The sequence below is a fragment of the Petromyzon marinus genome, unplaced genomic scaffold (assembly GCF_048934315.1).
Source record: "Petromyzon marinus isolate PM22_M1 ecotype Great Lakes invasive population unplaced genomic scaffold, UKy_Petmar_22M1.pri1.0 PM_G_Scaffold_65, whole genome shotgun sequence".
NCBI classification, from domain to species: Eukaryota; Metazoa; Chordata; class Hyperoartia; order Petromyzontiformes; family Petromyzontidae; genus Petromyzon; species Petromyzon marinus.
The window spans coordinates 396,018-416,199 of NW_027423019.1; the positions used below are offsets into that span (position 1 = coordinate 396,018).

General features: G+C 53.3%; 1 protein-coding gene across 1 annotated transcript; it reads right to left on the reverse strand.

The window, feature by feature from the left end:
- Window positions 1-5,554: 5,554 nt before the first annotated feature.
- Window positions 5,555-18,685, reverse strand: LOC142919876 (uncharacterized). The gene is made up of 10 exons (XM_076062553.1): window positions 18,527-18,685; window positions 15,889-16,564; window positions 11,190-11,334; window positions 10,531-10,924; window positions 9,823-9,931; window positions 9,387-9,450; window positions 7,533-7,660; window positions 6,114-6,267; window positions 5,607-5,744; window positions 5,555-5,562 (listed from the first exon to the last, which is right to left on the reverse strand). Exons 2-10 carry the CDS (start codon window positions 16,531-16,533, stop codon window positions 5,555-5,557), a joined length of 1,785 nt encoding a protein of 594 aa, XP_075918668.1. The 5' UTR covers window positions 16,534-16,564; window positions 18,527-18,685.
- Between the last annotated feature and the right edge of the window lie 1,497 nt (window positions 18,686-20,182).

A 20,182-nucleotide genomic window follows, 5' to 3' on the forward strand; every position in this document is an offset into this window, starting at 1 on the left:
GCTGATTCTCCTGTCATTACCTCCCATGGTCACTAGTCCACTCACACTGCAGGCTGACTCTCCTGTCATTACCCCCCGTGGCTCTAGTCCACTCACACTGCAGGCTGACTCTCCTGTCATTACCTCCCATGGCCACTAGTCCACTCACACTGCAGGCAGACTCTCCTGTCATTACCTCCCATGGCCACTAGTCCACTCACACTGCAGGCTGACTCTCCTGTCATTAACCCCCGTGGCCACTAGTCCACTCACACTGCAGGCTGACTTTCCTGTACCTCCCATGGTCACTAGTCCACTCACTCACACTGCAGGCTGACTCTCCTGTCATTACCCCCCTGTGGCCACTAGTCCACTCACACTGCAGGCTGACTCTCCTGTCATTACCTCCCGTGGCCACTAGTCCATGCATGGGTGAATGAGTGGGTGTGTGACTGAGTGGGTGAGTGGGTAAATGAGTGGGTGGGTGAGTGAGTGGGTGTGTGACTGAGTGGGTGGGTAAATGAGTGGGAGAGTTGGTGGGTGAGTGGCTAAGTGGGTTGGTCAGTAGGTCCGAGCGTCTGCGTGAGTTACACGCCTGGACATGTGACCAAGTCCAGAGACATGGTCACAATGCCGCTGTCGAGTGTGGCGATTTTGTAACATGCAACCCAAACTGTGGAAGTGCGGAGTGGAACAACAACATCAGTTTAACACGTATTTATTCATAATGAGGATTTCTGGGTACGATCGCGTAAGTAAAAATGTGTCGCAAACCTCACACCACCCGACACGGCCAATCGGTAAAAAAATTTGTGACGTTGAAGAGTGAATATTTAAAATTTGAGTGCGACGCATCGCTGGAAATTCCCAATCAACATCATAAACAACGCGATTATATTCTTTGGGTTTTTCGGTAAAGTCGCACAAAACAATAAAATCATAAAGTGAATACAAAAATAATTTAAAATATCACGACGTTTCGATCGCAACACAAGCGTTCGACATCAGGAAAAGGGTGGCAGGGGAGATCGAAACTTCGTGGGTTTTTTGTATTTTATTGTTCTATCTGCGTGACTTTACCCAAAGACCCAAAGAATATGAATTCCTGCGGGCACGAAAGCTTTTAAGTCAACAACATTATAAACACCATCAACAACATCAACACCATCAACATCATCATTATCAACAACACCATCAACAACATCAACACCATCAACATCATTATCAACAACACCATCAACACCATCAACATCATCAACACCATCATCATCAACAACATCATCAACAACATCAACATCATCAACAACATCATCAACATCTCTTCTAGATTTAAAGCTTTCGTGACTGCTAGGATCCATACTCTTTGGTTCTATTGGGTAAAGTCACGTAGGTGAAAATAAAATAACAAAAAATCACGTTTCGGCCACAACACAAGCGGCCTTCATCAGGTGAAGGGACGAGACTGTCTGGAGGACAGCGCTGGAGTGGAAGAAGCCACGCTTAGATCACGACCTTTAAGCTGTGTGAGAAGAAAAAGACCACGCGCCTTGACAAAGGAATTAGCATATAATTTAGCATTGAAATGGCTCATTGAAATAGCTAAGTTAAAGTATACACATCCGCAGAGGTACCCCTTGACAAAGGAATTAGCGCTGGAGTGGAAGAAGCCACGCTTAGATCACGACCTTTAAGCTGTGTGAGAAGAAAAAGGCCAAGTGCCTTGACAAAGGAATTAGCATATAATTTAGCATTGAAATGGCTCATTGAAATAGCTAAGTTAAAGTATACACATCCGCAGAGGTACCCCTTGACCAAGGAATTAGCATCAAATTTAGCATTGAAATAGCTGAGTAATTAGCTTGTAACTGGTCACAGAAATAGCTATGTTAAAGTTAGAGCATATACATTCACCGAGGCACCTAGTACTCATCAAACAGGATAATTTAGCGAAACACAACCACGCTCAGACATCGGACCTGTGTGCGAGCAAACAAGGTGTTCTGACAAAGAAATTAGCATAAAAATTAGCATTTGATTGGCGGATTTTAGGAAAGAGGTGGTGTACATGCCGGTGGACTTGCAGTTTGGCGTGGGGGGGGGGGGGGAAAGGGGGGATGGGGAGTTTACCTATTGATGGTGTGAAAAGGGGGAATTTATAAGAGCTGCGAAAGTTTGGGGTACCACTACTTGAAAAATATACTGTACCACTGAAATTAGTTTAATGTTTAGTTCGATTTAGAACATCTTTCCAATGGTTGCTTAATTTGAAACCATCCTCTCGGTTGAAAACGAATTCTTCTGCCGTAGCTGATCACTGTTACAACGCTGTGGGGGATCACGATATAATTTTCTCCGATACCAAGGTTCTTTGCAAACCCATGGGCTTTTGAGAGATTTGTTCATGAAGCAATTCAGATCTACAAACACAGACACAATTTAAACCGAGAGGATGGTTTCAAATTAAGCAACCATTGGAAAGATGTTCTAAATCGAACTAAACATTAAACTAATTTCAATGGTACAGTATATTTTTCAAGTAGTGGTACCCCAAACTTTCGCAGCTCTTATAAATTCCCCCTTTTCACACCATCAATAGGTAAACTCCCCCTCCCCCCTTTCCCCCCCCCCGCGCCAAACTGCAAGTCCACCGGCACGTACACCACCTCTTTCCTGAAATCCGCCAATCAAATGCTAATTTTTATGCTAATTTCTTTGTCAGAACACTTTGTTTGCTCGCACACAGGTCCGATGTCTGAGCGTGGTTGTGTTTCGCTAAATTCTCCTGTTTGATGAGTACTAGGTGCCTCGGTGAATGTATATGCTCTAACTTTAACATAGCTGTTTCTGTGACCAGTTACAAGCTAATCACTCAGCTATTTCAATGCTAAATTCTATGCTAATTCCTTGGTCAAGGGGTACCTCTGCGGATGTCTATACTTTAACTTAGCTATTTCAATGAGCCATTTCAATGCTAAATTATATGCTAATTCCTTTGTCAAGGCACTTGGCCTTTTTCTTCTCACACAGCTTAAAGGTCGTGATCTAAGCGTGGCTTCTTCCACTCCTGCGTTAATTCCTTTGTCAAGGGGTACCTCTGCGGATGTGTATACTTTCACTTAGCTATTTCAATGAGCCATTTCAATGCTAAATTATATGCTAATTCCTTTGTCAAGGCAATTTGTGTTTTTCTTCTCACACAGCTTAAAGGTCGTGATCTAAGCGTGGCTTCTTCCACTCCAGCGCTGTCCTCCAGACAGTCTCGTCCCTTCACCTTATGAAGGCCGCTTGTGTTCTGGCCGAAACGTGATTTTTTGTTATTTTATTTTCACCTACGTGACTTTACCCAATAGAACCAAAGAGTATCAACAACATCAACATCATCATCAACAACAACATCATCAACAACATCAACAACAACATCATAAACAACATCATCATCAACAACATCATCAACAACAACATCAACAACATCAACAACAACATCATCATCAACTACCACTACTGCTACAACCACTACTACTCCTACTACTGCTGCTGCTGCTGCCTCAGCTGCCTTAGCTGCCACTGCTGCCGCTGCCACAGCTGCCGCTACTGCCGCTGCTGCAGCTGCTGCTGCTGCCGCAGCTGCCACAGCTGCCACTGCCACTGGCGCTGCCACTGGTGGTGCTGCTGCTGCCACTGCTGCTGGCGCTGCTGCTGCTGCCGCTGCCGCTCCAGGCATCTCTGCGACAGGAAGTGCTCCCTGCCCCAGCCGCCATTCCTGAAGCTGTCGTGCAACTCGCGGTGAGCCCAGAGAGCGGCGAGCAGAACCTTGGCGGCAAACCGATCCTGGCTCAGCGCCGTCCTGAGGCAGCAGCAAGCATGGACACACGCCCGCCACAGACGCTCAACAAAGATACAAAGGTCCACCGTGTAGCCTTAACATACCGTAGGGGCGAGTGGTGCCGTTAGCGAGCGCCTGTGAAGGCCGGTAACGGCACGCGAGGGGGTGGGTGGCCAGAACCACGCCCGGCCGCCTTTGTCTCCCTAGTGGCGATGTTTGCTACACACAGCACCGGATACTCATTTGAGGCTGAGTCGACCTAGGGGAGACTCAGAACCGGTTCAGATAATCATCACTGGTGTTGGCCATTGAGCGGGAATCGAACCCGGGTCGCCAGGTTCCTAGCGCGGCGTAGCGCTAACCGCTACACTACCGCTCCCACATACAAGTACACACTCACAGATACACACACAGACACACACACAGACACAAAGACAAAGATCCCCCATATAGCCTTAACAGACTGTAGGGGCAAGTGCTGTTTGCGAGCACCTATAAAGGCCAGACACACACACACACAGACACACACAGATACACACACACAGATACACACAGACACACACACACACAGATACACACACACACACAGACACACACAGATACATACAGATACACATAGACACATACACACAGACACAAACACAGATACACACAGACACACACACAGATACACACACGCAGATACACACACACACACACAAAGCCAAAGATCCCCAGCTGTGTAGCCTCAGCGGAATGTAGGGGTAAGTGCTGTTAGTAGCGAGCAGTAGCGCCTATGACAGCCGGCGCTGTGACATACCATGTGGTGGGTGGTCAGCACCACGCCTGGTGAGTGGTGGTGAGTGTGGGTGGTGAGCGTGGTGAGCGTGGTGAGAGTGATGAGAGTGGTGAGTGTGGGTGGTGAGAGTGGTGAGTGTGGTGAGAGTGGTGAGCGTGGTGAGTGAGAGTGGTGAGTGTGTGTGGTGAGTGTGGGTGGTGAGAGTGGTGAGAGTGGTGGTGAGTGTGGGTGGTGAGAGTGGTGAGAGTGGTGAGCGTGGTGAGCGTGGTGAGAGTGGTGAGAGTGGTGAGGGTGGTGAGCGTGGTGAGAGTGGTGAGCGTGGTGAGAGTGATGAGAGTGGTGAGAGTGGTGAGTGTGGTGAGGGTGGTGAGCGTGGTGAGAGTGGTGAGCGTGGTGAGCGTGATGAGTGAGTGAGTGGTGAGTGAGTGGTGAGTGAGAGTGGTGAGTGAGTGGTGAGTGTGAGTGGTGAGTGAGTGGTGAGTGAGAGTGGTGAGTGGTGAGTGAGAGAGTGGTGAGTGAGTGAGAGTGGTGAGTGAGTGGTGAGTGTGAGTGGTGAGTGATGGTGGTGAGTGTGAGTGGTGAGTGAGAGAGTGGTGAGTGTGAGTGAGTGTGTGTGGTGAGTGAGTGTGAGTGGTGAGTGTGAGTGGTGAGTGAGTGGTGAGTGAGAGTGGTGAGTGAGTGTGGTGAGTGGTGAGTGAGTGTGGTGAGTGTGAGTGTGAGTGGTGAGTGTGTACTTCCCCCCCACCCACCGGCTGGTGTGGATGTCCACGACTCGCCCCACGCCACCGCTGGCCTGCAGGCGCTGAGCGTTGGCGGCGCTGCCGCACACCAGCGCAGTGAGCGCCCAGAGCACCGCCGACACCCTGTCCTCACCCAGCCGGGAGGCCTCACCACCACCCTCACCACCCTCACCACCCTCACCACCCTCAGCACCCTCACCACCACCCTCACCACCACCCTCGCCACCCTCACCCTCACCACCCTCACCACCACCCTCCTCACCACACTCACCCTCACCACCCTCACCACCCTCACCACCACCCTCACCCTCACCATCACCCTCACCACCACCATCACCACCCTCCACGCCACCCTCACCACCCTCACCACCCTCGCCAACAACCGGCAGCATCAGGGTGAGGATCCTCACGCCATTGTACAGCCCTGGGGAGTGCGGGGAGACGGTGGTGAGCGGCCTCCATCACCACCCCCATCACCACCTGAATCATCATCGTCATGACCTCCATCACCACCCCCATCACCACCTGAATCATCACCTACATCACCACCTCCATCACCACTCCCATCACCACCTGAATCATCATCATCACCTCCATCACCACCATCATCACCTCCATCCACATCTCCATCATCACCTCCCTCCCATCACCTCTATCACCACCCCCATCACCACCTCCCTCCCATCACCTCTATCACCACCCCCATCGCCACCTCCCTCCCCCCCATCACCTCTATCACCACCCCCATCACCACCTCCCTCCACCCCCCATCACCACCTCCCCTGCGTCCCACCGATGAGTCTCTGGCTGTTGGGGTCATTCCGAGCGAGGACTCGCACAGCGTTGACCGAGGTGAACGCCAGCAGCCGTCGATGGCTCCGCAGCTGCTTCAGGAGGCAGGGCAGCCCCCCGCAGTGAGCGACAACCACGCCTGCCAACGCCGACCACTGCTCGCGACGACGCACGGCAACAAGACAGCACCACGCAGACGGCGCGTCACACGGTGAGCGTTGCTAGGGAGCGTTGCTAGGGAGCGTTGCTAGGGAGTGTTGGTAGGGAGCGTTGGTAGGGAGCGTTAGTAGCGAGTGTTGCTAGGGAGCGTTGTTAGGGAGCGTTGGTAGGGAGCGTTAGTAGCGAGCGTTGCTAGGGAGCGTTGGTAGCGAGCGTTGCTAGCGAGTGTTGGTAGGGAGCGTTGCTAGGGAGCGTTGTTAGTGAGCATTGCTAGCGAGCGTTGCTAGCGAGCGTTGCGAGCGAGCGTTGCTAGCGAGCGTTGGCAGGGAGCGTTGCTAGGGAGCGTTAGTAGCGAGCATTGCTAGGGAGCGTTAGTAGCGAGCGTTGCTAGGGAGCGTTAGTAGCGAGCGTTGCTAGCGAGCGTTGGTAGCGAGCGTTGGTAGGGAGCGTTAGTAGCGAGTGTTGCTAGGGAGCGTTGTTAGGGAGCGTTGGTAGGGAGCGTTGTTAGGGAGCGTTGGTAGCGAGCGTTGCTAGCGAGCGTTGGTAGGGAGCGTTGCTAGGGAGCGTTGTTAGCGAGCGTTGCTATGGAGCGTTGCTAGCGAGCGTTGCTAGCGAGCGTTGGCAGGGAGCGTTGCTAGGGAGCGTTAGTAGTGAGCGTTGCTAGGGAGCGTTAGTAGCGAGCGTTGTTAGGGAGCGTTAGTAGCGAGCGTTGCTAGGGAGCGTTAGTAGCGAGCGTTGCTAGCGAGCGTTGGTAGCGAGCGTTGGTAGGGAGCGTTGGTAGCGAGCGTTGGTAGGGAGCGTTGGTAGCGAGCGTTGGTAGGGAGCGTTGGTAGGGAGCGTCGATAGCGAGCATTGGTAGGGAGCGTTGGTAGGGAGCGTCGATAGCGAGCGTTAGTAGCGAGTGTTGCTAGGGAGCGTTGGTATCGAACGTTACTAGGGAGCGTTGTTAGGGAGCGTTAGTAGCGAGCGTTGGTAGCGAGCGTTGCTAGGGAGCTTTAGTAGCGAGTGTTGCTAGGGAGCGTTGTTAGCGAACGGGGGCAGGAGGAGCAACGCTCACAACAACGAGCGGAGCGCCGGGGTGGCTAAAACGCGGCGAGTTGGCGCAGTAGGGGGCACGGGTGGTGGTGCAACGGCCGGCGGTCATCTCCTCAGTCGGTTGACCCCACGGCACCTGGCGGGTCCGCACCGCGACCTCCTGCCGGCCCTAGACGTGCACACGGCCTGGCGCGGGTGTTGGTTTTATGGTGCAGTGAGCCCCCACCTCGGTGTCTCTGCTGGCCAGGGTGTAGATGATGCTGGTTGCCGATTCCAGGACGACCGGGTTGTGTGACTGCTGCAGCAGGGACACGTAGCAGCTGACCGCGTCGGGTTGGTACAGCAGCTCACAGCCTGCACAACGCCCGTACATCATAAACTACTACACACCACACTACCATACACTACACTACTATACACAATACTATACACTACTACACTACTATACAGTACTATACACTACACTACTATACACTGCAGAATACACTACACTACTATACACTACACTATACACTACTATACACTACACTATACACCACACTACCATACACTACACTACTATACACTACACTACTATACACTGCAGACTACACTACACTCTATACCATACACAACACATTATATTACACTATAAACTACACTACAGACTACACTAAACTACTATACTACACTATACACTACACCACACTACCATACACTACACTGATAATACGTTTTTCCCCTTTTTCTGGCAACAAAACAGCTGTGTTAAGATGTTAAAACACCAAACTGAAACCTTTTACAAGGAATCTGTACCAGTACACTACACTATACACAACACTATACACTACACTATACACTACTATACACTATAAACTACACTATACACTACTATACACTACACTATACAAGACACTATACACTACACTATACACTACACTATATACTACTATACACTACACTACTATACACTACACTATACACTACTATACACTACACTACTATACACTATACACTACACTAGTAGACACTACACTACACACTACTACACTACACTATACACTACACTATACACTACATTATACACTACACTACACACTAGTGCTGTACTAGTGACGAATTGGCCACGTTCTGTTTACGTGACAACCCTTACTGGGTGGCTGTGTCGGGTGGTGGTGGGTTTTAACGACTCAACATTTATATATTTACGTGATCTAACCCAAAAAAACTCTATTATGTACACTATACACGACTATACACTAACTATACATTACACTACACACGACACGAATATACACTACACTGTACACTACACTGTACACTACACTATACACTACACAGAGAGAAGTAGGCGCGCAGTTTCAGGACTCACTGTGAGGAGGAGGAGGGAGGGGTATGAGGAGGGGGGTGAGGGGGAGAAGAGTGAGAAGGAGGGGGTGAAGGAGGGGGAGGAGGAGGTCGAGGAGGGGGAGGAGGGGGGGAGGAGGATGAGCAGGAGGTGGAGGAGGAGGCGAGGATGAGAAGGAGGAAGGGAAGGAGGCTGCTGCTGTATCTGTGAGTGCTGCGACTCAGGACTGACCGCGGGGAGGAGGGAGGGGGAAGGGAGGGGGGAGGGAGGGGGAGAGGGGTGAGTGAGGGTGTGAGTGAGGGTGTGAGTGAGGGTGTGAGTGAGTGAGTGTGTGTGAGTGAGGGTGTGAGTGAGGGTGTGAGTGAGGGTGTGAGTGAGTGAGTGAGGGTGTGAGTGAGGGTGTGAGTGAGGGTGTGAGTGAGTGTGTGAGTGAGGGTGTGAGTGAGGGTGTGAGTGAGGGTGTGAGAGGGGTGTGAGTGAGTGAGGGAGTGAGTGAGGGTGTGAGTGAGGGTGTGAATGAGGGTGTGAGAGGGGTGTGAGTGAGTGAGAGGGGAGTGAGTGAGTAAGTGAGGGAGTGAGTGAGGGAGTGAGGGAGTGAGTGAGGGAGTGAGTGAGAGGGGAGTGAGTAAGGGAGTGAGTGAGGGTGTGAGTGAGAGGGGAGTGAGTGAGGGAGTGAGAGGGGAGTGAGTGAGGGTGTGAGAGGGGAGTGAGGGTGTGAGTGAAGGTGTGAGTGAGGGGGGTGACAGTGGCCACCTGTTTTACGGGTCGTGATGTGCACGCTCAGCTGGTGCATGATGCAGACTGCATCCTCCACCGCCTGCGGACACAGACAGACCACGGCAGATGAAGGCAAAGATCCCCCGTGTAGCCCGTGGCAGACCGTAGGGGACAGTGCTGTTAGTTGCTCATGAGGGGGTGGATGGCCAGCGCCGCGGACATTACACACACACACACACGCACACATACACGCAGACATACACACACACATACACACACACATACATACACACACATACATACACACACGCATACATACACACCTACACACACGTGGACATACACACACGCATACATACACACGCGCACACATACATACATACACACATACACACACGTACACATACACACATACACACGCGCACACACACATACACACATGCACACACAAGCACCTTGGTGTGGGGGTCACCTGAGTCTCGGTGTTGTGCCCTTTGAGTGCCGAGCGGATGAAGTGCAGCACGCAGTCCACCAGCCCCTCGCACTGCCGCACGCTCAGCCACATGTTCGAGCTCAACTCCCTGGAACGTCACGAACGTCACGTCAACCACGACGTCACCGCCGTGACGTCAACCCTGACGTCACCGCCGTGACGTCAACCCTGACGTCACCACCGTGACGTCAACCCTGACGTCACCGCCGTCACGTCAACCCTGACGTCACCGATGTCACATCAACCACGACGTCACCGCCGTGATATCAACCACGACGTCACCGCCGTGACGTCAACCACGACGTCACGGACGTCACAACAACCACGACGTCTCCGCCGTGACGTCAACCCTGACGTCACTGACGTCACATCAACCACGACGTCACCGACGTCACATCAACCACGTCACTCCCGTGACGTCGTGGTTGACGTCACCGCCGTGACGTCAACCCTGACGTCACCACCGTGACGTCAACCCTGACGTCACCGACGTCACATCAACCACGACGTCACCGCCGTGACGTCGTGGTTGACGTCACCGCCGTGACGTTAACCACGACGTCACAACAACCATGACGTCACCGCTGTGACGTTGTGGTTGACGTCACCGCCGTGACGTCAACCACGTCACCGACGTCACATCAACCACGACGTCACCGACGTGACGTCTGCCTCGGCGCGCCTTACCGCAGGCACTTCAGGGTGTTGCAGAATGCCGCGGAGGGCGAGGAAGGCGAGCAGGGCAAGGCGGGCGAGGTGAGCGAGGTGAGCGAGGTGGATGAGGTGGGCAAGGAGGGTGAGGTGAGCGAGGTGAGCGAGGTGGATGAGGTGGGCGAGGAGGGTGAGGTGGGCGAGGAGGGTGAGGTGAGCGAGGTGAGCGAGGTGAGCGAGGTGGGTGAGGTGAGCGAGGTGGATGAGGTGAGCGAGGTGGATGAGGTGAACGAGGTGGGTGAGGTGGGCGAGGCTCCCCGGTTGCTGATCCAGCCGCTCTCCGGCACCATCACGAGCTCCACCAGTGCCGGCAGGCAGCACACCAGTGCCACCCTCAGAGACTCGTGGTACGTCAGGTTGCACAGCGTGCCTGGGGCATCATCATCACTGGATCATCATCATCACCATATTATCATCATCATCATTACCAGATCATCATCACCAGATCATCATCATCATCACCAGATCATCATCATCACCAGATCATCATCATCACATCATCATCACCAGATCATCATCATCACCAGATCATCATCATCGTCATCACATCATCATCATCACCAGATCATCATCATCATCATCACCAGATCATCACCACCACCAGCAGGTCACCACGAAGGCTGGTGCGTTGTTACCGGTGATCCTCTCCAGGGCGTGAGGGTTTCGAGTGCGTCCCAGCAGGCTGGCGAGGGCGGCGACGCCGCCCCTGTTGCAAAGCGCCAACGCACCAACACGGCTGGAGCTGAGGGCTTGCAACGCCTCGCACACGAACACAGACACCTGTGGGGGCACGCGGAGGTGAGGAGATACACACACAAGACACACACAGACACAACAATAACAACCGCCATTCGCCACTAAGTGGCGGTGACGTCACCACGACGCTTGTGCCAGGCTATGTGCACCCTGAGGCCACGTGAAGTGTCGAACGCCCGCTGGCAGGAGGTCACGGGGCAGACCCAGGTGCCACGGGTCGACTGAGATGACTGGCTGATGCACCACCTGTGCCCCCTACTGTGCCAACCTGCTGTGCTTTCGCCACCCGGCGCTCCGCTCGTTGTTGTGAGCGTCGCTCCTCCGCCCTCCGTTGTTGTTGGAGGGCGACTACCTCCAACTGCCCAGTAGCATCCTTCACGAGCCTCCTCCACAGAGGCCGATCTTGACACCGCTGGTACCAGTCATCGGCAAGTCCACTCAGCTCCACGTTCCTCCTGTACCATATCACTCCATCTCTTCTCTAGCCCGTGCAGCGACCGCTTAGCCCCCTCAATCCGGCCAAACAAAAGCTGTTTCGGCATGCGGTGGCTGGGCATGCGGGCTACATGACCCAGCCATCGCAGCCTTGCCCGCCGGAGCTCACCGATGGGACCTTGCCCAGATCTTTCAAGGATTTGTGAGCTCCTCACACAATCCAGTCTGGTTCAACCCGGTATGGATCGTAGGCAGGCCAGCCTAAATGTTTCTAACCGGCGAAGATGTTCCATTAGGGGGGTCCACGTTTCGCAAGCGTAGAGAAGGGAGGGAATGACCGTGGCCGAGAAGACCTGATGCTTAGTGCAGAGCGACAGACCAGGTAGCTTCCACACAGCGTTACGCAACCGATGAAAGGATATTGCCGCTCGACTGATTCGGAGTGAGACCTCTGCTGTTAAACTGGAGCCAGTCATAAGCACACTGCCCAGGTATGGGAAACTCTCCACTTTCTCCACAACTGCCCCATCACCGATTGGGAGTTGTGGGGGTGGAGTGTCCGATGGTACAAAATACCCAGGCAGGTGCTTAGTTTTGGTGGGGCTGATGGTAAGGCCCCACCTCTTAGTGGCATGCTCCAGTCTCAGCAGCAGCGTCTCCAACTCCTCCTCTGACTGAGCAGCTATTACCAAATCATCAGCATACATGTGTTTGAGCAATAGGGAGCCATCCCTTGACCGCACCCGGGCATCAATCAGCCTCCCATTATATCTGTACCATATGGAGATTCCCCCGGTAGAGCTATTGAAGGCTTCACGAACTACGTGGTCAAAATAGATGTTAAATAATGTGGGAGCCAGAGGACATCCCTGTCGCACCCCAAGGTGTACAGGGAATGGCTCTGACTCCCGGGCACGTAGTTTTACCCGGGCCCGCTCACCATCATGAAGGTCCTTAATGATCGTGAGCAGAGGGTCAGGTACTCCAAAAGCACGAAGAACGACCCAGAGCCCAGGCCTACTGATGGTATCATAGGCCTTGACCAGGTCAATAAAGCAGAGATGTCGGTCTTGTTGGAATTCCCTACACTTCTGCTGTAGCAGACGGACAGAAAATATGGCATCTGTGCAGGACCGCCCTTTCCTGAAACCACATTGGGGCTCCGCAAGCCTCTCCTCAGCGTGCCTGGCAAGGCGATGCTGAATAATCCTTGCCAGGACCTTTCCTGGCACACTGAGTGAGATGCCCCTGTAGTTGTTACAGTCTGTGCGGTCCCCCTTCTTAAAAAGGGGGACCACCAGGGCATCCTTCCAATCCTGCAGAACCCGTCCAGTGGTCCAGACTGTTGTTATGATGTCATATAGGGCAGTCTGTGCACAAACGCCACCCTCCCTCAGCATTTCGCTTAGGAGATCATCTCTGCCCGCTGCCTTTCCTGGTCTCAGACTCCGGATCGCCTTCAGTACTTCCTCAGCAGATGTCACCTCAGCCAGCCACTCACAGGGGGTGACTTCTTCCAATATTTGAGGCACCGCAGCCTCAGCAGGGTTATCCTCACTTTGTGCCACGATGTTTTCCTGGCTGAGGGATTTTCCCTCCCCCAGGACCTCACAGAAATGCTCAGCAAATCTGCAAACCTGTTCCTGGGGGTCGGAGATTGGATCACCGTTTTTTCCCCTAATGATGGTAATAGGTGTGGCGCTGCAGGTTACTTTTTTGATGGAGTTAAATAGAGATTTGTGATCACGGGCCACTGAGGCAGACTCCATCTCCTCAGCAACCCGCGACCACCACCCATCCTTGCAGCGCCTCACGGCTCTCCGAACCTCCGAGCGAAGGCTGCGGTAAGCCTCCTCATTCTCTGACGTGGGATTCTGTAGCCGATGACAGTGGGCCTGTCGCTTTTTCTCAACCATCCTGAACACATCCTCTGTCAGCCAGGGTCTCTGGGGAGGTCTGGACCGCGTACCTAAAGCAGCCATTGCAGCTGCATGAGTCACAGTCCTAAACCTCGCCCATTTACCCTCGACATCAGGAGGAGTCGGGGACGATGCCAATCCCAGCCGCAAGCGATGATGAAATTCTCGCTTGCAACTTTCATCAGATAACCGAGACCAGGCCACTTTAGGTCGGAATGGGGTCCTGGGTGTACACCCACCACCGGAGTGGAAGAATGGCAGGCGCATCTTACAGATGACTAGTCGATGGTCAGAGGGCAGATCAGCTCCACGGTAGGTCCTGGTGTCAAGAACATGGGCTCGCATTCGCTGGTCCGTCACTATGTAGTCCAGCAGATGTTCTTGCTTGGACCCGGCATGCATCCATGATGTTGTGTGGATGCGCCGATTCCGGAACAGCGTGTTGGTAATTACAAGCCCATGGGCTGCACAAAAATCTAGCAGCCTCTTACCGTTGTTATTGAGCTGATCTGGCCCATGCCCTCCAATCACTCCAGACCAGGTGCCAGTATCTTGACCAACTCGGGCATTGAAGTCACCCAACATGATGACTCTATCCCGAGGTGCCACTTTAGCCAGCACCTGTGACAGGAGGTCATAGAAGGCATCTGACTCATCGGCTTTGCCTGCATCCCTCCACGGATGTTCATCTTCGGTGGGGGCATAAGTAACCACGACCATTATTCCTCGCCTCCGGTTGATGGGAAGGCGAGCCCAAAGTAGCCTGGGGCTTACAGCTTCCCACACCTCACCGCCACGCTCCCATGCCCCCTTCATTCTTTTGTTCAAAAGAAGACCCACACTCTGTTTTTTGGCAGTCTGCTGCCCCGAGTAGAGGACTGTCCACCCCTCATGGTGGCAGGAGCCAGAGCCGGTCCACCGGACCTCCTGAATGCCGCATAGATCCAGGCGGTACCGGTCCAGCTCCCGACAGAGGAGTGGCAGCCTCTCCTCTGCAGTGAGCGTTCGAACATTCCACGTGGCCACCCGTAGTGGCTTTTCGTTGTTTCTGGAGTAGCCCCGAGGGTAGGTATTCAATCTCCTGGCTCCGCCAATTGGGGTTTGGCCAGGAGACGTCATAGACGCCTGGCCCCCCGGGGCCTCCGGCACAAGCTTATTAGTTACATATTTCAGTTTAACTCGTGGTTTCGTGGTAATTAATTGAAGGTGAAGGGGTTACCAGCCCCTCGCACCCGTCCAGAGCCCCCGTTTAGCCCCTGTGGTGGACACATATGCCATGAGGGGAGGAGCCAATCAAAATTGGATCTTCCCCCACAGCACTGTCCACGACAGAGTTGCCCGTCCGGCACCGCGAGGAGGTCGGGGGTTGTTTTGCCGGACTACACACACACAGACACACACACACAGACACACACAAGACACACACACACGAACACACACACCTGTGGGGGCACGGGCAGGTGAGGAGATGCACACACACACAGACACACGCACACACACAAGACACACACACACATACAGACACACACACATACACACACACACACCTGTGGGGGCACGCGGAGGTGAGGAGATGCACACACACACATACACACACACAAGACACACACACACAAGACACACACACACATACAGACACACACATACACGCACACGAACACACACACCTGTGGGGGCACGCGGAGGTGAGGAGATGCACACACAGACAAGACAAAGATCCCCCGTGTAGCCTTAACAGACTGTAGGGGCAAGTGCTGTTAGCGAGCAGCACCTATGAAGGCCGGAACGGTACACGAGGGGGTGGGTGGCCAGCACTACGCCCGACCGCCTTTGTCTCCCTAGTGGCGATGTTTACACACCACACCAGGTACTCATTTGAGGCTGAGTCGACCTAGGGGAGGCCCGGGACCGGTTCAGATAATCGTCACCGGTGTTGACCGTGAGCGGGAATCGAACCCGGGTCGCCAGGTTCATAGCGCGGTGTAGCGCTAACCGCTACACTACCGCTCCCCACACACACAGACACACGCACACAGACAGACAAAGATACAAAGACAAAGATCCCCCGTATAGCCTGAACAGACTGTAGGGGCAAGTGCTGTTAGCGAGCACAGACAGACACACACACACAGACACACAAACAGACACACACACACACAGACACACACAGACACACACATAGACAGACACACACAGACTCCCACTGCCCCACACGTGGTCTCACCTGGTCGTCGACCTCACGGGCAGCGAGCAGCGTCAGGAGTTGGCGCAGCGACCCGGCCGCCCTCACCACCGCCAGCACCAACTCACTGGGTTGCTCGCCAACGCCAACGCCAACGCCACCGCCAACGCCACCGCCACCGCCAAAGCCCTCCCCCACGGAGCGGCGCCCTCTCGCTGCCTGCTGCAACACCCTAGTGGCGGCGGTGGTGGTGTTGGTGGTGGTGGTGTTGTTGGTGGTTTTGATGGTTTTGGCGGTGGTGTTGTTGGCGGTGTTGGAGGTGGTGTTGTTGGCGGTGTTGGAGGTGGTGGTGTTAGTGGTGTTGTTATTGGTGTTTTTGGTGGTGTTGGAGGTGGTGTTGTTGGTGTTTTTGGTGGTGTTGGAGGTGGTGTTGTTGGCGGTGTTGGAGGTGGTGGTTTTGGCGGTGTTGTTGGTGTTGGAGGAATTGTTGGTGGTGTTAGTGGTGTTGTTGTTGGTGTTTTTGGTGGTGTTGGAGGTGGTGGTGTTGGTGAAGAGGCGTCTAAAGGTTCCCAGGAAGCAGCTCCACCAGCGGTGCGGGGAGCCAGCAGCAGCAGCAGCAGCGGCGGCAGGGCGCGGGGTCATGAGGGCCGTGGTGGAGGTGACCATGATGGTGGTGGAGGTGACCATGGTGGTGGTGGTGGTGGCTGAGTCCCTCAGTCTGCGGGGGGGGGGGGAGGGAGAGTGGGGGAGAAGTGAGCGTGTGGGTGGGTGTGAGGGCAGATACTGTACACGGACAGATACTGTACACGGACAGATACTGTGCACTGACAGATACTGTACACGGACAGATACTGTACACTGACAGATACTGTACATGGACAGATACTGTACACGGACGGATACTGTACACGGGCAGATACTGTACACTGACAGATACTGTACACGGACAGATACTGTACACTGACAGATACTGTACATGGACAGATACTGTACACGGACGGATACTGTACACGGGCAGATACTGTAAACAGACCGATACTGTACACAGACACTGTACACAGAGAGTGTACAAGAAGAGACAGACTGCGTGTAGAGACAGACTGTGTGTAGAGACAGACTGTGTGTAGAGACAGACTGTGTGTAGAGACAGACTGCGTGTAGAGACAGACTGCGTGTAGAGACAGACTGTGTGTAGAGACAGACTGTGTGTAGAGACAGACTGTGTGTAGAGACACACTGTGTGTAGAGACAGACTGTGTGTAGAGACAGACTGTGTGTAGAGACAGACTATGTAGAGACAGACTGTGTATAGAGACAGACTGTGTGTAGAGACAGACTGTGTGTAGAGACAGACTGTATGTAGAGACAGACTGTATGTAGAGACAGACTGTATGTAGAGACAGACTGTGTGTAGAGACAGACTGTATGTAGAGACAGACTGTGTGTAGAGACAGACTGTGTGTAGAGACACACTGTGTGTAGAGACAGACTGTGTGTAGAGACAGACTGTGTGTAGAGACAGACTATGTAGAGACAGACTGTGTATAGAGACAGACTGTGTGTAGAGACAGACTGTGTGTAGAGACAGACTGTATGTAGAGACAGACTGTATGTAGAGACAGACTGTATGTAGAGACAGACTGTGTGTAGAGACAGACTGTATGTAGAGACAGACTGTCTCTACATACAGACTGTGTGTAGAGACAGACTGTATGTAGAGACAGACTGTCTCTACATACAGACTGTGTGTAGAGACAGACTGTATGTAGAGACAGACTGTGTGTACATACAGACTGTGTGTAGAGACAGACTGTGTGTACACACACAGACTGTATCTACACACACACAGAGTACACCACGTCAGGAACAGAGAGAGAGGGTTCGTGAGAGAGAGCTTGGCGCCTTCCCCTCGGTGAGAGAGGCGAGGGTGAGGAGGAGGTGGTGAGGAGGTGGTGAGAAGGTGGTGAGAAGGTGGTGAGGAGGTGGTGAGGAGGTGGTGAGGAGGTGGTGAGTAACAGAGAGGGAAGGGCGCACACCGTGAGTGAGTGAGAGAGAGCTTGGCGCCTTCCCCTCAGAGAGAGGTGGTGAGAGTGAGGAGGTGGTGAGGAGGAGGTGAGAGTGAGGAGGAGGTGGTGAGGAGGAGGTGAGAGTGAGGAGGAGGAGGTGGTGAATGAGGAGGTGGTGAGAGTGAGGTGGTGAGAGTGAGGAGGAGGTGGTGAGAGTGAGGAGGAGGTGAGAGTGAGGAGGTGGTGAGGGTGAGGAGGTGGTGAGGAGGTGAGAGTGAGGAGGTGGTGAGAGTGAGGTGGTGAGGAGGTGGTGAGAGTGAGGAGGTGGTGAGAGTGAGGTGAGGAGGAGGTAGTGAGAGTGAGGAGGTGGTGAGGTGGTGAGAGTGAGGAGGAGGAGGTGGTGAGGTGGTGAGTAACAGAGAGGGAAGGGCGCACACCGTGAGTGTGGTGAGAGAGAGAGCTTGGCGCCTTCCCCTCAGAGAGAGGAGGTGAGAGTGAGGAGGAGGTGGTGAGAGTGAGGAGGAGGAGGTGAGAGTGAGGAGGAGGTGAGGAGGAGGTGATGAGAGTGAGGAGGTGGTGAGAGTGAGGAGGTGGTGAGAGTGAGGAGGAGGTGGTGAGGAGGAGGAGGCGGCTGCTGCTACCTCAGCCACGAAAGTTTTAAAGTAAACATTTACCTGAGACCCGTGAAGACAATGGCGGTCGCGCTTGCTGGCGCCAAACAGGAATGAGGCGGTTAGAAGCCACTAGCCCCGCCTCCAGGGGAGGGGCCACGGCGGCGGGGGGCGTGGCTTAGGATGGCGTGAGTGGCTTAGAGCGGAAGGGGCATGGCTTAGGACGGCGGGAGTGGCTTAGAGCGGGGGGAGTGGCTTATAGCGGGGGGGGGGGGGGGGGAGTTGGCTTAGGACGGCGAGAGTGGCTTATAGCAGGGGGGCGTGGCTTAAGACGGCGGGAGTGGCTTAGCGGGGGGGGGGGAGTGGCTTAGAGCTGAGGGGGAGAGTGGCTTAGGACGGCAGGAGTGGATTCGAGCGGGGGGGGGGGGGGGAATGGCTTAGAGCGTGGGGGAGTGGCTTAGAGCGTGGGGGAGTGGCTTAGAGCGGGGGGAGTGGCTTAGAGCGTGGGGGAGTGGCTTAGAGGAGGGGGAGTGGCTTAGAGCGTGTGGGAGTGGCTTAGAGCAGGGGGGGGGGGTGCTGTTTGCACAGTCACACAAAGTCACTTTAAGATGTTTTTTTTTATTCTTAGCTCTTTCGGCAAAGTCACGTTGAAGGGAAACAATAAAATAATAAAATATATATTAAACAATAAAAATATAAAAAAATATATATTTTATTGTTTCCCTTCAACGTGACTTTACCGAAAGAGCTAAGAATATGAATTACTGCAGTCACGAAAGCTTTAAATCAAGATGTTTTTCTTGTTCGTGTTTTTGTGTTTTTGTTTGTTGTGGTTGCACTCCGATTCAAGAGCCGAATGGCTCACAGGGCTATAACCAAAATAAACTGAACTTAAAACTGAACCAGCACGCACATAGTAATCGATACTCGCTTCGTATCAAAAATTGCGAATCGATTCTTCCACCATTTCAACAAAGGGGGCGGTGGAATCAATGGTCGATGCTATGAATCGACGATCAATTATGTTGTCGTGTGGGGGAGTGGTGGGTGTAGTGGTTAGCGCTGCGCTTTGCTACGAAATTGGCGACCCGGGTTCGATTCCCGCTCACGGTCAAACACCGTCAGTGACGATTATCTGAACCGGTCCTGGGCCTCCTCTAGGTCGACTCAGACTCAAATGAGTAGCTGGTGTAGCGGTGTGTAGTAGTCAACATCGCTAGCACTGGGGAGACAAAGGCGGATGGGCGTGGTGCTGGCCACCCACCCCCTCGTGTGCCGTGCCGGCCTTCATAGGCGCTGCTACTCGCTAACAGCACTTGCCCCTACAGTCTGTTAAGGCTACACGGGGGACCTTTGTCTTTGTGAGTGAGCAAGAGAAAAAAATTCCAAAAATTTTCTTGCTGTGCTTTTCACACCTGATGATGATTGCTCGTGTTGCAGTCGAAACGTCGTGAGAATTTAATCGTTTTATATTTTTATTATTGTATCGTTTCCCTTCTACGTGGTGGTGACTTTACCGAAAGAACCAAGAATATTAATCCCTGCAGTCAAGAAAGCTTTTAAATCGAAATAAAATAATTGCATTTTAACAACTTGTGCATTCAATATTTAAATGGCAGCTATTCAAACTGGGTTTTTTTTGCCGTTGGGTTAGTTATTTGGTCCAGACTTTGGCGCGTTGCAATCAGAATATACTGGGCGAATCTGATGAGCTATGAA